The sequence below is a fragment of the Phocoena sinus genome, chromosome 9 (genome assembly GCF_008692025.1).
Source record: "Phocoena sinus isolate mPhoSin1 chromosome 9, mPhoSin1.pri, whole genome shotgun sequence".
Classification (NCBI taxonomy): domain Eukaryota; kingdom Metazoa; phylum Chordata; class Mammalia; order Artiodactyla; family Phocoenidae; genus Phocoena; species Phocoena sinus.
The window spans coordinates 2,928,176-2,948,719 of NC_045771.1; the positions used below are offsets into that span (position 1 = coordinate 2,928,176).

At 48.6% G+C, this 20,544-nt stretch overlaps 1 protein-coding gene across 7 annotated transcripts in view; it reads left to right on the forward strand.

Moving 5' to 3' along the window:
* The first annotated feature begins 1,441 nt into the window (after positions 1–1,441).
* PAXIP1 (PAX interacting protein 1) overlaps positions 1,442–20,544 on the forward strand; it is a 48,338-nt gene continuing 29,235 nt past the window's right edge. Inside the window, exons 1-5 of one of the 7 annotated variants that reach the window (XM_032642730.1) lie at positions 1,442–1,679; positions 4,323–4,457; positions 8,846–8,889; positions 11,211–11,274; positions 18,079–18,192. In XM_032642730.1, coding sequence (XP_032498621.1) covers positions 1,599–1,679; positions 4,323–4,457; positions 8,846–8,889; positions 11,211–11,274; positions 18,079–18,192 — 438 coding nt within the window. In that variant the 5' untranslated portion in view covers positions 1,442–1,598. Of the gene's footprint in view, positions 1,680–1,983; positions 4,458–8,845; positions 8,890–9,203; positions 9,669–11,210; positions 11,275–15,398; positions 15,523–15,615; positions 15,771–18,078; positions 18,193–20,544 lie in introns of those variants that run through there. The other 6 variants (XM_032642732.1, XM_032642731.1, XM_032642733.1 and 3 more) reach the window with 6 other exon arrangements.

Consider the following 20,544-nt stretch of genomic DNA (forward strand, 5'->3'; position numbering starts at 1 on the left):
GGTAAATAAAAGGGCATGCTAATTTTGATTTGGTACTTAGAACTAATTTATCCCTCCTACATTTTCTTAACATGGAAGGTAAAATGTTACAATGGTCAATACCAAATATGTTTGGGTATTCAAAGGAAAGACAGTACATTCTTATTCATTCAGGCAAGTACTGAATGTTTTTATTATTTATATAAAAAAATTGTTAGCTTTAGAATAGGGCTGTTTCAGACTGTTCAAAAGACAAATGAAAAAAGCAAAAAGCAGGATATTTAAAAGGCTTAATGTGTGCTTACTTTCTGCCCATACAAAAAGCACTTATTACATACGTGCATGCAATCAAAACCGTATTCGCCGATTAAAAAGAGCCAGTGTCCATTGTATTGCGTCCTGGTCAATGAACCAACCACGTCAACTGTCACTTTCAGAACTCCTGTTATCGCAGAATAGAATACAAGGGCCTCAAAAATGAGTTAATGTTATAGGAGGCTGCCGCAATAATTTTGCAAGGTTTCTCTCTCGACCAATTTCACTAACATTTACTTTAAAATGTCTTTCCGCTTAGCAGTTAAGAAGAAGTAGGCCTGATTCACGTCCCTTTCGAGTCTCAGGCTTCTCAGGACTAGGACAAAGCCTGCTCCCCGGGGAAGGCTGGGGTCGGGCCGGCTGCACCGCCCCCCTCTCCCCTCCCCCGCGCAGGTGAGCCGGGAGCAGCGCGCGGAGCGCAGGTGCGCGCAGACCCCCGTGCTCCTCGCACCGCGGCGCCGCCGGATGACGTCAGAGCGCGGGTACACGTGGCGGCCGGCTGGCGTCAGCGGTGCCGGGAGGGAGGAGAGCGGGGCTGGTTCCGACGGCCCGGGTCAAGACAGGAGCGGGTTCGGGCGATGGGGAGAAGCCCACTGGTCGCGTCCGGGAGGCTGGCGCGCCTCGGCCGGTCTGCAGCGCTCCGTCCCCGACTCGGCCCAGCGCCCCCGCCCTTCAGCTGGGACCCGGGACCCGAGCTCCAGGGCCTAAGGCGTCACCTCGGGTCCCGTCTGGCAGCAGCCGGCGACGCTCCGCTCCCCTGCGCCCGAGGCCAGTGACCCGCTCCCGCCGCCACCGCCGGCAGCCTGCGACCCCGCGGGCCCGCCCCTCGCCGCGCGCATGCGCCGCCCCTGCGGCCGCGCGTGCTGTCGGGAGGGGCCTCCGCGTTCCCTTCTTTCCCGGGACCGGCCCACTCCGGTCCTACCGAGGGGGGTGCGTTTCCCCTCGACCCCCGGGCTTCCTCCTGAGGGGGCGGCGGCGGCGGCCACGGCCCCCCGTCTCTGGAGCGGGCTGCTCGGTGCCAATGTCCGCGGGGCCGCGGGCTGCAGCAGAGGCGCTGGGCGGTGCCGGCCGACCGCCCGTCCGTCGGCTCCCCCTCGGCGGCGGGCGGGATGGTGCGGCCCGCAGGGCTCGCGCGGCTCCCGCGCTTGGGCGGCCCGGCGCGGGCGGGGGCGCCGAGGGCGGGGGAGCGGGCCCGACTCGCAGGACCGGTCCGGGGCCGCGCGGGCCGCGCCGTTCGGGAGCGAGCCCCGCGGGCGGGCCTGGCGGGGCGGGAGCCGCCGCGGAGCCTTCGGGCCGCCGCGACCATGTCGGACCAGGCGCCCAAAGTTCCCGAGGAGATGTTCAGGGAGGTCAAGTACTACGCGGTGGGCGACATCGACCCACAGGTACCGCGTCGCCCCCGCCCCGACCCCCGCGTCCCCGGCCCGTCCTCGCTCCGGCCGCGCGCCAGGGCGCACAACGTCGGGGTCCCGCCGCCGGTTGCCCGCCGGCGTGGCTGCGCGGAGGCTGGGCCGCCTGGCGCCGAGCAGGCCGGTAGCGGGGCCGGAGGGGAGGGAGGGGAGAGGGAGCTGGTCTGTGGGCCCCGCGGTCGGGGAGGGAGGAAACTTGGGAGGGGTGCTGACCCCTGTAACAAGGGGAGGGGACCTGGGGGCCTGAGGCATCCGCGGCAGGAAGGGGTTGTGTCCGGACTGGGGGAGGAGGGCATTGGGAGGTGGGTCTGCCCTGGAGCCCTGCGCCGATTGTCCCCGTCCCCGCGCGGTGGGGGACCGGGGTGCTGTCTCGTGGCCGCCTCGCCCGCTTCCCACTCCGCTCCTTTCTGGGCCGCCCTTCCCGCGGCAGCCTCGGCGGTCTGGGCTCCCCGGACGCCCAGACGGTGGGTCCGAGCGTGGCGGGAGCTTCGGCCGGTGGAGCTGGTAGGGACGTGGGTCCCGGACTGCTGAGCAGACGGCTAGTCGCTCTGGTGTGGCGGCCACCCCAGGTCGCAGGTCTGCGGCTCGGTCATCTCGTGTGCGGCAGTGACCCCCTCAGTTTACCACCAGCGGATGCGTGTTCCGTGATTTCCCTAATTGGGTGAATTACACAGTAATGGAAAAATACCCTGGTAACGCCGTCACACTAAACATTTGACTTTTTTTGTCGTTTGAGCTCATGCCAAAAGATATCGTGGCTTTTCCTAAGTAGAACACGTGTTTGTGTTTGAACGTTAGAATGTTGCTTTTCCATTGTGGGAATTAACCGCAGCTGAGTCTAAAGGGGATTCTTAACACTGTTGTTTTTCCTAAAGTTTATCTTTACAGTTTTATCACCTGGGTGCCTCATTGGCCCTGAGTGCTAAGCTTGGAGACCTGCGGTCTGGGCCTCCTGAGTGGAGACCGATACTTAACAAGTAAAACTTGGGTGGCCTAAAAGGATCTGTGGAAGGCTGATGGGCCTTGGCCTTCCAGAGGCTTGCCTGTTGGTATCTTAGTAACTAAACTCCCTTGGATCACCACCCAGGTGGGTCCTTTCTCCACTGTAACTCTAAGGTAAAGAGGCTTTGAATTTAAAGGTAAACAGGAGCTGAGCTCAGAGGGCGGAAGTGCCTGTAAGGTGCGGCTTCTCCCTTCCAGGGTTTCCCTTTCTTCACTGTCCACTGTTCTTCTCCTCTCTCATCCCACCCCCTATTTCATTTTAGGACTTTGGCTCTTAAGAGTGACCTGAGCCATGTGTTACTTAAAACCTGGAGCAGGCTGCGCTGGAACCATGTTTGCTCAACTGTGAATCAGGTTTAAGGGCTTAAAAATTCCTTGCAAACCACTTCGATCTGAAACGGTATATTTTCTAAAAAGTTTAGAGTCAGGATAATCTCATAAACGTGGGTTCAGAGAGTTCACGTGCGTTGGATGAACATCTAGTTCACGTCCACGTGTGGGGTGCACTCGGCTGCTCTGAGCGTGAAGCGTGCTCCTGGCCTCCACCCTCGCCGCAGCCTCCACTGCTGGCCGTGGCCTCTCCTCCCTTCCCGCTGCGGCGTCTCATTCACTCCCAAAGCTTTGCCCTGTCTCTGTAGTGGACTGAGGGCTCCACTCAGGCGGGACCCAGGTCTCATCCTCGATGCGCTGGGTGTCTTCCTCGTTCTTAGAGTGGCACCAAAGAAGGCCATGCCCTGAACTGAGACCTTTGTCTTCCCCCCGCACCCGCTCTTGGACGTGGTCCTCGGGAGCGGTGTGCTGTCGTTCCCCAGTTTCTCTTCCACGTGCCCCTTTCGGTCACCGGGTCTTGCTCCTTCTCTCACATCATCTTCTTGTCCCTGATGACCTTTTTCCAGTTAAGTCACCTGCCTCTTTCGCCTGAATTATTGCGGTTGTTTCTTAACAGGTGTCATGGCTCCAGTCCTGCAGTGTAAGTGCATTCTTCTTACGCTGACGGCAGTCTTTCTGTGAAGTCTGATCATGCCTCGTCCCTACTGACCGGCCCTCAGTGTCTCTCCAGGAGACATTCTGTATTTTATTTCAGGATAAAATACAAAGGTTTCTGCACAGCATCTATGAAGCACAGTTGACGGTCTAATCCACGTTCAGCCGTCCAGCGTGTTGAACGCTGCTCTCTCCACACGATGCACGTGTTTTTGCCTTGCTGACGCCTTTAAGTTCATAAGGATTCGGCTCCTATAGCTCTTCTTCCAGAAACGTTTCCGTTTATCAGAAACTACCTGTCCCCAAGCCTTTATGTTTGAGACATGGTGTGTCGCGTGCTAGCCCAGTCTCAGCACTTACGGTGCTGTGCTCACCTTGTCTGTCGGTCCCGTGTTCAAGACGGACCCTGTGTAGTACCTGGGTCACAGGAGCCTCCGTGCTTACCTGTCAGTGAATCAAGATTTGCTGCTTTTTGTTGTCCCCATATGTTTCATTGCACATGACTTAGTGCAAGGTTATTAGCCCTATGTGGAGAGCGTGGTGTGCGTTTATTAGAATTCTCACGGTAACAATTTGTATAAATTGAGAATGAAATACAGCATTTTCCATTTTAATTTGTGTGGTTTTTTAAAGGTCATTCAGCTTCTAAAAGCTGGGAAAGCTAAGGAAGTGTCGTACAATGCGCTCGCCTCACACATCATTTCAGAAGACGGGGACAACCCGGAGGTGGGAGAAGCTCGGGAAGTCTTTGATTTGCCTGTAGTCAAGGTTGGTAGTAAATTTAATGAATTCTGTGCGCTTCATCAGGTACCTTGAAAGCAGTACGTTGGAGTTTCAGTGCAGCTCTTCTCACACTCTTTGCTGAGGTGCGGCTCTGGGTGGGAGATGCTCTTGGCATCTGAGGAACCATCCAGCAGAAGGCCCTTTACGTGAAATCAGGCTTCAGCAAGGTTTCTGCACGTTACAGCTTACGCACCTGCTGCGGGTGGCCCCATTTTGTCACCGTCTGGAAGTTGTCTAAGCCAAGGAAACGTGTTGAAGGCAGTGGACGTGCTGTCTTGAAGCAGATGACGTTGGTGAATTCTGCTAAGAAAGTTTATTGATTCCAAGAGGAACTCCTGGAACAGGGCTCCCTTCCATCCCCAGTGGCCAGGGGTCCTGATTTCCAGGCAGACAAGTCTAGGGGAGCCCTGCCCTCTCTGGGCTATGGCTCTGCTCTCTGACAAGGGTCACAGTGACCACTTGTCCCACTGTCCCTCTGGTGGCTCTGTTCCACTATCCAGCTTGACCTGTGGGTAGTTTATCCTAGAAAGTAGAGTCTCAGCTGGTGGGTGAATTGTTCAGTTTTGTTGATCTGTGTACTGTGCTGCTCTGTTGTGGCTGCTGGTTGAACTGACTGCTGTTAAATGTGGGTTTTTAAAATTTAAGCTTATAATTTCGATCCTTCCGTTTTTTCTCGTCATTTATAGTGTATATTTGTTTTAAAATGGTTCTGTTCCACTACCCTTTTTTTTCTTTTCCATGCTGTTACATGTGTTATCTTAAAAAAAAATCAACATGACAGTTACTGTGGCTTAATAATGAGAGAGGTAGGAATTAGGAGAGAGTGCTGCTGAGTCCAGCTGGGCAGCGGGGTTGCCGGCTGGCCGCTGCGAGGCCTGAATGCCACCAGCGTCCAGGGTCTGAAACGCTGCCCTGCAGGCTTAGAAGCCTGATTTTGGAACCTAAGCCTGAAAGCAGATCTGTCTCACAAGAAGGTTCTCAAGAGGGTGCTGTGTAAGTCGGAATGACTGGTAACTTGCGACGGTGAGGATGGTGGTCGTGTTTCTGGCTGGATGCTTGCTTCCGCCTGGCCAGCGGCTCACTCCGCCCGAGCCTTTTTGAAGCCTGACAGCAGGTTCCTGCCTGCTTCACCTGGCAGCCGCCTCGTAGGAGGGATGGACCTGCCACAGACACTAGGCTGTGGACCCCGGCACCGGTTCCCTGGGGCCCTGTTTCGGCCTGTGGTTTGCTTCCACTCTTTCTTGGCTTGAGGGACTGTATGTCATCCCTTCCCCTGTCTGCAAACTTTTTTCTCCTCAGACAGTAGCCTGGAGCCTGTTATCAAAGTGACTTCACATGTTGTGTGGATTTCCTAGTGCACCTTGAAAGGGCAGCCTTGTTAACACGTTTGGGGCGCCCAGTCAGCTTCCGCAGACCACTTAACTGCAGTGCTTAAGTCCAGCGACCCCTCAAGCCCCTTTTTGTAGCAAATACTTTGTAATACCCCCTCTATTATGCTGAAATGAAATTCTTAGGTACAGTAACATCATATAACTTGAATATATATTTGTATTTATTTATAAATTGCCCAAACTGAAATGTAAAAAAACAGGAAAACAGATAACAGAAAGTTTGCATTTCATTGTGTAAATACCCTGGAGGATGGGGTGTAGAATCACCGTGGACCTGGTCCTCTGTCCTGCAGACGCAGGTGCCGGCTGTGAGGTGACGGTGCAAAACGGTGACCCATCCTTGTTACAGTTCTGGGCTAAACAGCGCTGTCTCCTTCATTTTACACTGGAGTTGTGTTCCCAGGAAGGTCCGTCTGTAATACGGCTGCATACAAGCAGCCATCACCCAGCTCCCGCCGTGGTCACCATTCTCCCAGTCTAGCTGAGGTATCCCCATCCTACTCCCTTTGGCTGTAGTATTTTAAAACGACTCCCAGGCATCCTACTCTTTGATCTCTTTCAGCATTCCAGCCTGCTTTTAATTTTGTGGCAGCACCTATACTGTCCAGCGACTGCAGTGTTGCATTACAGGATGGTAGAATTTTCCAGAACCCATCCAGCAGTTTGCACTCATTCCAGATAGTGCTGGTAGACCCTCGAGTTCTTGTCTGAACCTAGTAAGTTTCCTACTGGGGGCTGCCGTTAGTAGTGTGGTCTGTGTCCAGCTGAAGGCGGAGGCCTGGTTCTCTAAGTGCATATCCCTTGGCCTTTACCTTCATGGTTACATTTGACAAATACTTAAAAAACTTAGGCTTCCTTTTGCCCAGGGACAGTTTATCTTTCTCATATTTGAATTTTATGGATGTTTAAAACTTGCTTCTTTAGGCACCAAGATTTTTAAAATAATCTTTTTTAATGGAAATATTTTCCTCAGTGGCCTTGGGGCCTCTTAATTATGCTGACTTTCAGCAGTGAATTTATTTTGATATATTATTATCTGCCTTTGGGATAATAGCTCCTTATTACTGTGCTTTTCTCGTTCTCCGTTTCTGCTTTATTATCATTAGCGTGTCCTCCTCCTTTGCTGCGTTATCTTATCTAGACTTACCTGGGTGAGGGCCGCAGGGAGTCTGTTCTGCTTTACTGCTGCCAGCCCTGCAGTCTGTAACCGGGACGCGCGTACTCGCTGCTCCCCAGCCCCCAGGGGCAGCTTTCCAGGGTGAATGCTGCATGCAGAGTCATAAGGGCTGCCTGTCCTGTCCGGAGTGTGAGCTCTTCCGGTCGTGGGCGCTTCCCTTCCACTGGACGCGGGAGGAGCCGTATCCACAGCATCCGAGTCGTATTGCAGTGCGTTGACCTAGGCTCTGAGAATCCTGCTGACATGAGACAAAGGGGTGGCCGGGAAAACTGGTTTCAGGCAAGCCTCCCTCGTGCTCCCACGCCGCCGGGGAACAGCAGAGGGCTCTGGTGTCACTGCTGGGAATAAGGCTCGGCCCACACGAGGGTGTCCTGAATGCAGGAGGAGTGGTGGCCAGTTCCCTCCCGTCCAGCTGGAGTCTCCCCAGGACTGCAAGAAGCGAACAGCCGCTGGAGACACTGCACGTGGAGATGTTACACATTCCCTTCCAGCTTGGTGGCTTCATCCGCCAAATTAGTTACACACTTGGCAGAATTATCAAATCATCATGAAGTGATTAAGCCAAGTAGAGCCAGTCTTTATTTTATAAAATGTGTAATATTTCTATGCTTTTTCACAGACGTTACACTTACTTATAAACTTATGCTGAGAAATTGTTGATGTTACCTGAAAAATGAGGAGGGGGTACTTTGATTTCTAAAGTTCTTTCAAGGTGTATACGATGCATGAGAAATGGGTGTGTATTTATGTTTCAGGTGGCTGAAGCTTCTGGAAGTCAGCTGGCTAAATGGGTTATTACTGTATTTTTACATAGTAATCCTGTGAAGCAGAGCTATCAGGATAGTGATTAATGTAATTTTCAAAATTAAATGTAGAAATAATGAGGTAATTTTTCAAAAATGTAAATTACCAAAAAGGTAGTAATTAGTCTAAGGTTTTATAATTAATCTGAGTTTTGCAGTTCATAAAAAGATTACCAGACAGTTAGAAATTCTTTCTGTGATTTACAAACATTGTATCTACTTGGATTCACTGAAAAAAACTCACGAATTCATACCTGACTGGATTCAGAACTCCAGAAGGAAACGTAGCGGGGCTGTCTGTACCTCAGATGGGGGTAGGGAGGGCTGTCAGTTCCCCATCCCCCCAGTTGTGAGGACAGTTTCTAGCCGGCCTAGAGGCTTAAGCAGTAGAAAGTGTGTAAACCTAGAATTTAAATTTCCAGGGATTTCCCTGGTGGCGCAGTGGTTAAAAATCCTCCTGCCAATGCAAGGGACACGGGTTTGAGCCGTGGTCTGGGAAGATCCCACATGCTGCGGAGCAACTAAACCTGTGCGCCACAACTGCTGAGCCTGTGCTCTAGAGCCCGCGAGCCACAACTACTGAAGCCCACGTGCTGCCACTACTGAAGCCCGCGCTCTGCAACGAGAGAAGCCACCCACCGCAATGAGAAACCCGTGCACCGCAACGAAGAGTAGCCCCCGCTCGCTGCAACTAGAGAAAGCCCGCGCACAGCAACGAAGACCCAGTGCAGCCAAAAATAAATAAATAAATTTCTATACGTAATAATTTTTTAAGATCTGGTAGTGTTTCATTCTATAGTTGGGCTTTTCACCTTGGGCACTAATAACTAACGTTCCACTCTGATGTTTCTGCTACGTGAATACTCGTGCCTGTAATCTGGATGCTGTGTAATCGGTTGTAACAGAGCCTTTACTTTTCTAGGAGCTTCACTAGTAACGTGACGACATGTTGAGTATGAACTGGAACTGTGCTTTGACTTGCGTTAATGTTTTCTTTTTCAGCCTTCTTGGGTGATTCTGTCCGTTCAGTGTGGAGCTCTTCTGCCGTATCCTTTGTGGGGAAGTGGGGCGGGATGGGTTTAGGACTGAAGTGGTCTTCGCTTACTGAGCTGGCTCATTAGTTAGGGGAGGTGGTGTTGTGTTCACTCTATCCCTGCTCTTTCCATCCTGTATCCAGGTATATGTACCTGATCCTTGTCATTACCCCTGGGGGGCCGGGGCGGGGTGGGGCGACCAGCTGTGCAGAAGCAGCTCTAGGCTGGGACCCAAGGCCCAAGTTCTAGTTCTTCTGCGACTTGGCTTTAGGATCTCGGCTGGTCTGGACCTCAGTTCTGTTATCTTTGAAATAGATGGTTTTTGTGGTGTCTAGTTAGATGGACTATTTCTAAAATTCTAAGTCTGTGTGAACCAAATCATGAATTGTTTGAAGAATAAATTGGAGAAGAGAACATCAGGACATTTTTAGTTTTATATCGTGCACCATTATTCTTTTTAATTACATTGGTTTATTAATTCAGGACCCATGTTGATCACCTGCTGTGGGCCTGGTTCTGAAAACAGAAGGGTCGACAGGGCCTCCTTCCTGCCCCCAAGGAGCTGCCCCGCACTACGTGTTGGTTCATTCAGCGTTTCCTGAGTGTGGCCCTGGAACTACCCAGCCCACACACACACTGACACACTCTGCGCTGGAAGTAGGAGTGAGCCCTCTGCAGCCTGCTGTCCTGTGCTCTAGGCCTCAGAGTCCCTGTTTTCACCCTGGAAGTGGGAAGCTTCCCTGCAGGGTCATTCCAGGCATAATCTGATTTTGGAGGTCACTTCTGTTAAGGTACCTGATACTGTGCGGTCATGATGTCCTAGTGTTAGACCCGGGCAGAGGTGATGTTGTTTACCGTGCTGTGCGGCTCTGCCAGGCATCTACTGCTGAATCGATGCGGGTGGAGGGAAGCTTCGTGTATCAAATATGTATAGGAGACCTCAGATGAACAGAGAAAATACCTCCTTCCAAGCAGTTCTTAGAGGACGTGCACAACTGTTAGCAGCTCCAGCTCCAACATTGTGAGATTTCTCTTCCACAGTCTGCAGGGTTAACGGAAATGGGTTCCTGGTTTGTTTTTGGCCTTGGTTTTTTAGGAGTTTGAGTTTGTTTGTTTTCTTTACAAGCACAGGTGAAAGAAGACTGGGAGTGGAAAGGGTGTTTTTGAGGATAAGAGGCTAGTTTTTCCTGGCCTGGATCGTGCATTTGCTACGCAAGGATTTCCTGAGAAGTTGTCACTTTGTTTGAGCACTTACTGCCTGTTTTCCCAAGGAAGGTTAAAGGAGCAGAAAGAACTCCTGAGACTCGGTTAGGCAGCACACTCAGCCTCTGTTCACGTTTCCCCAGGTCTTTGGAAGTAGACAGTCCCTGAACTAAGGTAGGAGGATGGAGACAGAGCTTGGATGATGGGGCTGAAGGCGTGATGTTGGGGTCTGAGGAGCTCAGGGCAGCCAGGCAGGCCCGAATCCCTGTACGGTGTTCTCAGACCTGGGTCGGAGACTTCCAAACTGCAAGAAAATTTTCAGTCTGATCTTTTTTCTTAATTCACCTATCTCAGGAGGTGTACTTTTCTCCTGTAGGGAAAGAGAAGTAATACTTTAACCCATTTGAATTCTAGACACTCCAGATTCTTAAAAAAGTCATGTTTGCTTTGAATGGACCATAAAGTACAGGCACCTAGAGGTCATGTCTGCTTATGGAGAGCCCTGTGCCCAGTGTCTGCACTCTGTAAGCAGTGTTGAATGAATTTGAAAGTCAGAGCTTTAGAATTGGGGAGAATCTTGGGAGTTACATATACTAACTTTTGTTTTAACAAAGGGAAAACTGAAGCTCAGGGTTGTCTTGCCCAAATTCAGAGAGTTCGTGATGGTAATAAAACTAGAAGTCAAGTTCTTTTATGAAAGACTCTGCTGTGTGACAGAAGTAATCATGTTAAAGTAAACTTAAGACCTTCAGTTTGCTTTTAAAATAATCACTATGCCATCTGTGGTTGTGTACATGTATAGGTATGTGTGTGTTTATATATGTGTATATAGTTAGATGTTTTTTCCATGAGTATGTTATGCCCATTTTATTGATGGTATAAGTGGAGAGATTGGATTTGAAAATGCACTTTACGGAAAACCTCTCCGTTCTTTCTGTGCTGTCAACTTCTCTTTCTTCCAGTCTGCCCTGCACTCTTCTTTGGTCAACTTAAGTCTGTCTCTTTCCTAAATGGATTGAATGGGAAGCAGAGGGTGGGCAATGTCCAAACGGGCCAATAGGAAATGTCTCTTAGTGAAACAGAGCTTGCACTCATCTCATCTCATTGGAATCTTAATAACTGTAAAACAGAGTAAATGGCTTTTCTCCAGAGTCATGTCAGATTTTCTTTGGAATCACTGCCTGCCTCTCTCAGGTAAGCATAGTACAATTAGTCTGTGTTAGTTACACATAACAGTTCTGAGTTTTTATATGATTGGATTTATGACGTGTTTGTAAACCAGTGTTATTTACTAAACTGCATTTTCAGTATGACCTTATGACACACTTAAAATGATTTAAATATTCATACTTAAGATTCAGAGCTTTAATGGGTGAAAGCGGTCTTTCTAAAGGATTACAAAGATTTAAAACTTGAATATGAAAACATAGTAAAAATGAAACTGAAAGATGACAAGGAAAATTCAGAAATAAAGGCAGAGAATTTTCTTAATAAATAAGGGGCTCATGCAGATCAATAAAAGAAAAAAATAAGACCTCAGTAAACAAGGCAGAAAAATGAATTTACAACTTTACAAAGAGGAATTACAAATAAGTATAATAAAACATTTGATACACTTTATAAACAAAGACGTGAACTTCTTAATAGCGCTGAGATAAGATTTTCTGCTTATCAAATTTGTAACAGTATGTTCGGTGCTGGTGGAGCTGCAGACAAGCTTCCCCTCTCCCGGCAGGAGTGCAGTTCAGTGCAGCGGTTTTCTAGAAAAGTTGAGCCAGGTCAGAGCCATAAAATAGTCTTTCTGCTTCCCCTGCAGTTCTCTTACGTTTAGAAGTTCATCCCAAATTGATAGAAATGAGGGCAGATTGATGCATAAAGGTGTTCAGCGCAGCTTTATTTATAAGAGGGTAAATTTGGAAACAGATGATCCACGATTTGGAAATGTTTAAGAAACCTGTTCTGTACACTTACATACTAATCTAGCTATGTAGCCAGTTGTGAATTTTGTTTTATGAATATATGTAAAGACATGGGGACAATGTCTTAACTGGGGAAGAAGCAGGATATAACATAGTTATGTACAGTATTACATCAACCAGATATATAGGAGATATCTGTAAGAGGGACCAAAATGTTAACGGCAATGAATTCTGGGTAGTGTGAGAAGTGAATGTTTAATATTGTTTTATGGTATTCTGTCCTCTCAACCCCCTAGGTAAAAAACCCTCAAACAGTAAACAGTTATGATGAAAAATCAAGTTGGTGTTGTTTAAACTCCCTTTTTAGGTTACGTGGAACAATTAGTAGCCGTTGGGCAGGAAGCAGCACAGTTTAAAGGGCTCCCATTTCCTCTGACCTCAGTAGCCTCATCCTGGTCTGTAGTTCTTAAGGTGATAGTTTTGAGGTGGCGTTTAGTCTTCCATCCCTGTGGAAGCCTTTGAGAAAGGGATGTATCAAGGATGTTAGGTGAGACGAAAAGGAGTTTGATTATGATCTTGCCTTTTTTGTACACCTTTGTAGTAGAGGATTATGGGACCAGGTAATACTAGCTTAATACTGTTAGATTGTCGGCCAGACGCAGCCTTTCATTCAAATGGTATCACCACGATCCCTTCTCTGTCCAAGCAATAAGTAAAATTAATTTTGTCATTGTGTTTTTATGTCTTGTAAATTCTGAAAGTTCTTTAAAATTATAAAATCCTCTGTTTTTGCTACATGGATTTAGTAGAGATCCTTGAAAAGTTGGCTTTTTTTCCCCTTAAGAACCAGAATTTTGTTGGTATTTGTATTTTTCAGCATTTTTCACACCTTTGCTATAAATGTATATTTACATGTTGGTGATCTTTAAAGTTGGCTAAAATGAAGATCTTCTCATGATGGGTACTGTGGTTACACGTAATTTTTATTGTTTATACTCCTCTGTATGTTCCAAATGTATAATAAATATCAGAAAAGTTTTTTAAATGAAAATATTTTATTACTCCTTATGCATAAACGCAATGTACTGTGGGTAAAATGTAAATTTTGCGTTTAAGTATATTTGTGTGGATTGGATTTCTGGGCTCGTGATTCAGAGCCCGCTATCCAGAGAGCGAGGAGGAAGCCGGGGCAGGGAGTCCTGTGGGTATTCTCTGGGATCGAGGTCATAGTGACGTGGTACTTAGCGGACCTGACTTGGGAAATATAAAAGAACATCGAGAGCGTGTGAGTTTAAAACAGGGTTTAAAGTTAGGGGTTAGACATGTTGAAATGCTAACTGTGAGTTTAGCACTGGAGAACCTCGTAGTCTTGGAGAGAAATAGAACCGAGATTACATTTCACAAAGGCCCTGGCACGTGTAATAGGTTATGATGCAGTACATTTAACATCTGCGGTTTTAGTGCGCGTGGCACACGTGCAGGATGTGCTAAATCAGGGGCACGGGTGTTGGGGTGTGAGTTTAGAGAAGGTGGCGCTGGTGTAGACTGGGATCAGGAAAGCCTTGGTGGAGGCGGCAAGATGTGAGGGGCCTGAAACGACGGGCAGAACTGGCGCGGAGCCGGATGGGGGCACAGAGGCTCGTGCGAGGGGACCGGCCTCAGAACAGGCCGTGTGGCTGGGAGGAGAGGAGGAGAACAAGCGCGCAGGCAGGCGGGCAGAGAATACAGGAAACTCGATAAAGTAGCCGCTGTTTCACTCTTCTTGTATATTTAATCTTGGATTGCAAATGCAGACGTTTGCATTAGAACATTTGGAAAACACAGGAAAAAAGCAAGCCAATTAAAATCACTTGCAGTCTTGTAGGTGGAACTGGTCTGGGAGCTCTAAGCAGGACAGAGGGCAGGGTAAGGATGGGAATGTGGACAGGAGGGCCAGTCACAGTCTTTAGACTTGAGATGAGGATTTGGACCCAGGTTAGCACCGTGTACAAGACGACGGCGTGGATCTAAGGAACGGCTGGGAATCGGAAGGTCTTGGTGACTTGGGGGATGCTGTGCAAAGGGAGGAGCCGGTGCTCACAGGGGGCCTCTGCGTGCAGAGCCTGTGGTGGGTGCTCCACAGGAGGCCACTAGGCAGATGACTTCCTTTTCCAAAGTAGGAACATTGCCGGACGTGGGAAACAGAGGACTCTGGCTTCTGAGGGAAGATGATGAAGTCGGACTGAAGCCCCTCGCTGTCCGAGTGTCGGGCCTGGGCGATGCAGCGTGAGGGGCTGAGAGCTACTGCTTCGTTGCAGAGTGGCTAGAGAGGGGAGCAGGTAGTCAGGAATAGAGCCTTGCGTAACATGTGGGGTCATGGGGAGATCCGGGGAGAAAGGGGACTTGGAAGTAGACAGAGGTGGTGCCGGAGGAGGGGTGTTATGCTTAGGGACCGAGAATGAAGTCAGACGTAGTGGTTGGTTTTATTGCGGGGACGGAGCAGGGCCCCAGGGAGCAGTGCGGAGCGACAGTTGGTGCCCCTCCATGCTGCTCGTTGACCCGGGAGCAGGAAGACGGCAGCGCGGGGCTCTGTGGCTGGCACACAGGCTTAGGGGTCTAGGTGGACCTCGGGTTCTGGGCTGAGGAGCTACAGGTGAGGTCAGTGGAGGAGGAGAACGGGGACCCCGTGAAGGAAGCGGGGGGCATGCGGGCATCTGGGAAGCAGCCCGGCTGCAGGTGTTTCTCCGGGTGGGGAGCGGCTGGGGCTGGAGTGGACCAAGGCGGACACAGCGAGTGCTCTGGCGGAATTTTATAGCCTTTTAAGCACATTCGTTAGGAATAACAGAGGCGGTATGATCTTTATGGGTCAGTTACTGCACTTATTCTCACAGTTCGCCACTCGTGATGGTGAAAAGAAAGCTTTGCTTTATTTGAATAAAGATCATTCAGCTAAGACTGGGGAAGGCTTTACCTGATACTAGTTCATACGAAGAAGCCCTGGTTCAGAAAAGTGCACTGGGGACACTAGTATTTTGTGGTTGCTAAAAAATGTGAATTCAGTTGTGAGACATACTAACAAACGTATGTTCAGTGTGCAGCGAAAGGACTTCGGTTCACCAAATACATGAGGATGCTTTGTGACAGGAACAACGCCCAGGGGTGCGGATAAATGAGGATACAGTTCCCCCCCTCGGGTGAGGGCACAGTCCAGAAGGGGAACGTCACATGTGCGGAGCTGAAGCGGGTGCAGGGTGTGGGAGCAGTACCAGGAGGGGCGATCACGACAGTCAACCTGCACCTAGTAGACCTCTGGAGCACCTGCGCACGCACACGTGCACACGGCAGGCAGGCAGGGCTCCAGCGCTGTGAAAGGACTGTTTGCTTGGTGGTTCTCAGTGACCTTCTGTCTTTTCCCGTCAGGGTGTTGATACAAGCTGGAGCTCTTTGTTGGAGTCTTCCAGAGCTCTCCAGGGAGAGGTAGGGAAGGGAGCTTGTGCCAGCAGAAGTTGGGAAGCACAGACATCACCTGCCTTCTTCTGAGCCGGTATTGATGCAGGCTGAGGCCTCTGTTGTAATGTGCTGGGTAGGTCGCGGGGACAGGTCACGAGTCTGATGGAGAGCCTGGCCAGGGTCCTCATTTAAATCTGGAGGACTAAAGAGATCAAAGCCTTTCCATTCTGTATCTCAATCCACAGATATTTCTTGACTGCCTACCCATGTGCCTGGTACTGTACTAGGTCCTGACGAAGGTACCAGAGTGGAGGACGTGATTCTCACCTAAGGCTCCAGTCGGTAGGATGGTAGCTCGCAAGCAAGACGGGACGAGGAGAGCTTGTGGGGCAGCAGCCAGGAGTGTCTGGCGGGGAGACCTGGAGAAGGAGGGCGCCCCCGGGGCACAGAGGGAAGCCCTTCCTCCAGAGGGATGCGGGTGGAGGTGTGGCCTCTGCTTGGGACAGAGGTGCGCATTCAGAAGGGGCAGCTTGCTGTGGGAGTGCAGGGGCCGTGGGCGCTGAGCCGAGGCTAGGGGCGGGGCACGGAGGCAGGGAGAGCAGCTCAGGTGAGGGGCTGCAGGTCAGAGCGCAGGTGTGGCAGCAGCTGGGAGCAGGACCAGGGCTGAGGCACACACAGATCAGGAAAGCCCGAGACACCGCCTGGAAACTTCCAGATCTCAGCCATAAGGTGTTGAGGAGACATCCAGGCTTTCTTAGCTGAGACCATAGACTTGTAGTTTAGGAAGATAACTTTTTTAAAAAAAGAAAAGCACTTTTCCCCAGTTATAAAATTAATGCTCTTGAAAATTTGGAAAATACAGAAAAGTATAAAAATTAAAATTAAAATGTCCCCATAATCCTGTCACCACTAGGTAACTATCATTAACATTTTGCTGTGGAAAGAGCATTCTTAATTATGCCGATACAGATTCATTGAATGAGCTGGTTCGCGCGTTCAGTCATTTAACCCAAACGTACGCCGATGAAGAATCTGGTTCTCAGAGGTTTTCCGAGTTGCTCTTAGCTGGAGTTTGGAGGCCCTGTGTCCATTCCAGGCCTCCCTTCTCCCCGGTGTGATGTTCTTTCCACAGCAACTTCCTGTGCCCTGTTGAGACCCGGGCCAGGATCCAGGCCAGCAGGGTACAGGACTAGAGTTACTGCAGTCAGTGAAATAAAAATAATACCTAACTGATGGGTGGCCAGTCTTTGTGATAAAGCCATATCTAGATTATGGGTTTTCCTTCATTTTAAATAAAGATTATATAATGATTCATTAGAGTAATCTGTATTACCATGTAATTAAATCTCACCTCCAAAGGCTGCAGGATGTAAATGTTTTTGTGAAAGTCTCTAAGAAAAATAACATCTTCTGATCCAGTATCCTGAAATGTGACACTGACTTACTAAATTAAAGAGAGAGAAGATAATGATTTTTCAGGTGATTTTATAAAATTAGTGTGTTCTTGTTAGTAGTCGCAGAGTAGTATGGAATGCAAAATAATTTCTAGGAATATTTGTGAAATGGATGAGAGTAGCTATAGAATGTTAGATTTTTGGCCGGCTGAATAATGGCAGTTAACAAGGAAAAAACAGGCTGTCAACACTTTAAAAAAATTAACTTGAGACAAAGTTCAGAAGTCTTAACCATAATTCACAGTTTATAATAAGTTATGTAGAAAAAAGTTGACTTAGAGGATTATCTTAGGATTAACACCTTTATTTTTCTTAAATGTTTCTTTTGTCTTTGAGACGCTAAAATTTATTTTTTAGTAATTACGTTTGGTAGTAACCGCCCTTAGAGAAGCAGTCTAGAGCAGTGGGAAAATACAGCTTGGAGCCGGGTCTGGGTTTCCAGTTACTAGCTGTCATTTCTGTGAGTGCACCCCACCACCGGGTCACGGGGACCAGGGGTGGACGCGGAGCCCTTGGCACAGTTCCTGGCACATAGGAGGCAGGCAATAAATGGTAGCTGGTCGGTTGTTGTAGTGAAACCTGTTGTACCACGTGAGCCGTTACATCTGGAGTCTCCACTTCATCGCTCAGCAAGCATAAGAATTGTTCCTTTTATGCTTGCCTTATTTTCTGTGTGTTTGACACTTACGTTTTCCCCTGAGCTTACGCACCACTGTGTTTTTACCTTTTATTTTATCCATTTCATAGTTAGTATTTGTTATCCATTGATTATTAAGGAGTTCCTGAAATATGATTTTGATACTATTGTATGTAAACATTTAAAAAATGACACAGGTGGAAGATGGAGTGGTGTACTAGTTCTTTTTCCTATCATCTTTGTTATAGATCGAAATAATCCTCCATTCAGTCTCTGGAGTGTGGATATAAGTATTTTTCAGTTTACTTGGTGACAAGGCAAAAAAAGTGACGATTATAAAACTCATGATAGGAGTAAAAGTTTTTATTATAACAAGCAAACAGCTAGAAGCTCATCTGTTTTTCCCACTAATACCCTTAGGTTAATTTCATTCAGTAAGGGAGAAAGTAGAGAAAGCAAAATTGTTATGATGTCACAGTGTATTTTAATCATAAAGTGAGCAAGTAGGTAAGCAGAGGTGGGGCCTCCTGATGCAAGCTTGCCTTCTGGTTCCTGCCAGGTGTCCCCTGAGGACAGAAGCGCCCTGTGGGCTATGCTCACCTTCCATGGCGGGGGCTGCCAGCTGACTCTCGACAAGAGGTGCACGCACCTGGTTGTTCCAGAACCAAAGGGGGTAAGTGTCCCATGTACGTTCTCCTTTTGAATGTCATTTAAGTATTCCCAGTAATCAGATACCTTCTTTGAACTTCGTTTAAATTAACTGGATTCCGTTTTACAAAAGCTGATAACATTAATTTATATTACTTATACACAGCTTCATTCCACAAAGGATGTGAGAGGATTATAAATTTTGTTTTGAGCCAGATGTGACTTTTAAAGACAAAGAAATTTGGGTTGATTTCATGTTGAAAATAGGACAGTTTTTTGAATCTCTAAGAGTTTCCTTCCACGTCCACTGAAACTTCAGTTCATTTTTGTGAAAGTACATATTAGTCCTCTTCACAAATTTTGTAAAAGGCTTGTACTGAGGATAATTATAAGCGTGCATTCAGTGAAGTTCTCAGTGTACTGTCCTTCTTAATAATCTGGAATATTTAAAACTGCGTTTATCTCCTTAAGCACGGGACTCTTCTCTCTAAGCACTGGAGGGCCGTAGGGCTCTGGGGGTCCCAGGTGGGGTCCCAGGTCGCCAGCATCAGCCTCCCGGGACTTGTTAGAACCGCAGTCTGTCCAGCCCGCCCCAGACCTAGTAAATCAGAACCTGCCAGGGAAGGGGGAGCCCGGGGAGCCTGAGGCACGTGACGTTTGAGAACGACCGTTGTGTGGAAATCAAGCTTTTTTCCTTCCATGAACAATTATTTATAAATTTGAGAATTAAGTCTATTTATAGTAGGGAAAGCCTTTGGACTAGCTAACGTTTCCACGTGTCAGTCATTAGCTCCTTTTTTTGTTGCCTTCATTCTGAGTCAGCGCTGTGTATGTTTCGCCCGAGTGCCACTGACTCACAGGAAGGGTGGGAGGCGTGTGGCCGGGCCTGGGCGCGGGGGGTGTGGAAAGCTGACGCCCCCCCTGCCAAGAGGGTCCCTTTCTAGGGCGTCTGGAGCAGAGGTGGCCCATAAATGCGTGCCGTTCATCATGTTCATTTCCCGACAAGAAAATAACCTGTTAGCGCATGAGTTTGCTTGTAACTTAGTAAGCTGCACAGTCCAAGGGGAGACTCTGAAAATTTGAGGTGAGTCTTAAAATCTACTTGAGTAAAAAATTATATTTTACATAACAATTTAAGAGATAAGTAGTATGCTTTGGTTAAATAGTGTAGCGTTTCTTTTTATATCAGTATTCATTTATGGCTAAAAATAAGTCGTTTGATTTTAGGTAGCTCGTTTAAGGGGAATGACGTCTTTATAACTTTTAGAACTATGAGTGAATACTTCTGAAGAGTCAGATTATAAACTGAGGCAGCATACGGATAGAGTGGATTTGTCAAACAGACCAGCTGACTACACGCAAAAAAGAGATGGCATGTTTAAAACAAATTTTTTTTTGCATTTTTTGATAAATTAATGGAGAAAATATATAAATGGCATGATGAAACTATCCTTTGTATTCTTGAATTTTTAAAATGTTTTAAATTGAGAAGAATGAAGGAACCTCATAACAATCAATAGAAAACCAAAGTAGGTTGATTAGTCTTTGGAGGAGGGAGCTGGTTTCTGGGTGTAAATCCTTCCCCCCTGCTGAAGGGTGAAGGTGGGGCTGGGGAGAGACCCTGGGATCCTCCAGCCCGGCCCCCTGCCAACAGCAGGCAGTGGATTTACTGTAGGGCCCCAATTATGTGTTCATCTCCCTTTCCCTCGGGCGTTTCCTTTCTTTCCGCCCTCTACGCCGCAGGAGCGCCCTCTGCCTGCCTGTCAGCGCCCCTGCCCAGTGTCCCCAGCTCACTGCTCCCCCACCAGACCGTGCCAGACCCTGCCGTCCAGCGAGGCCTCCCTGCCCTGTGCCCACGGGACTTCGCGCTGGGTTTCTGTTGTATTCCTGTTGTGCATGTTTAACTTCCGTCCAGAACTAAGTCAGAAGCCTCACTAGGTCAGAGAATTGTTGCGGCCTTTGTGTCTTAGGTAGAATGAGCTCGATAGCCAAACACTCGCCCACCTGACTGAGGAGCGTCCCCACGCTCCCAGGACTGCCCGTGGCCCTGAAGGTGCCCCGTCCTCAGTGACACTTTGCACAGAGCAGCAGTCAGTGACAACCAGATTGGACGGCAGGCCACCTAGCGTTCCTGAGAGTCTCTCGTAGGATTCCTAGCTGTGCGTAGCATTACCCGAAGTTGCCTTTGTAAAAGCTAATTCGGCAGACCTGAGGCCGACCTAAGACCATTGACACATGGTTCGTTGTGTCGCGTGTTCTCTGTCTAAAAGGGGTGTGAGCTTCTCCTCTGGGTAAAGTGGCAACAACAGGAGCTGTGTCCCACTCCTAAAGTTCTTGCTTCGAGTGCGTACTTCTAGGAAATCTGATAAAACTTGCG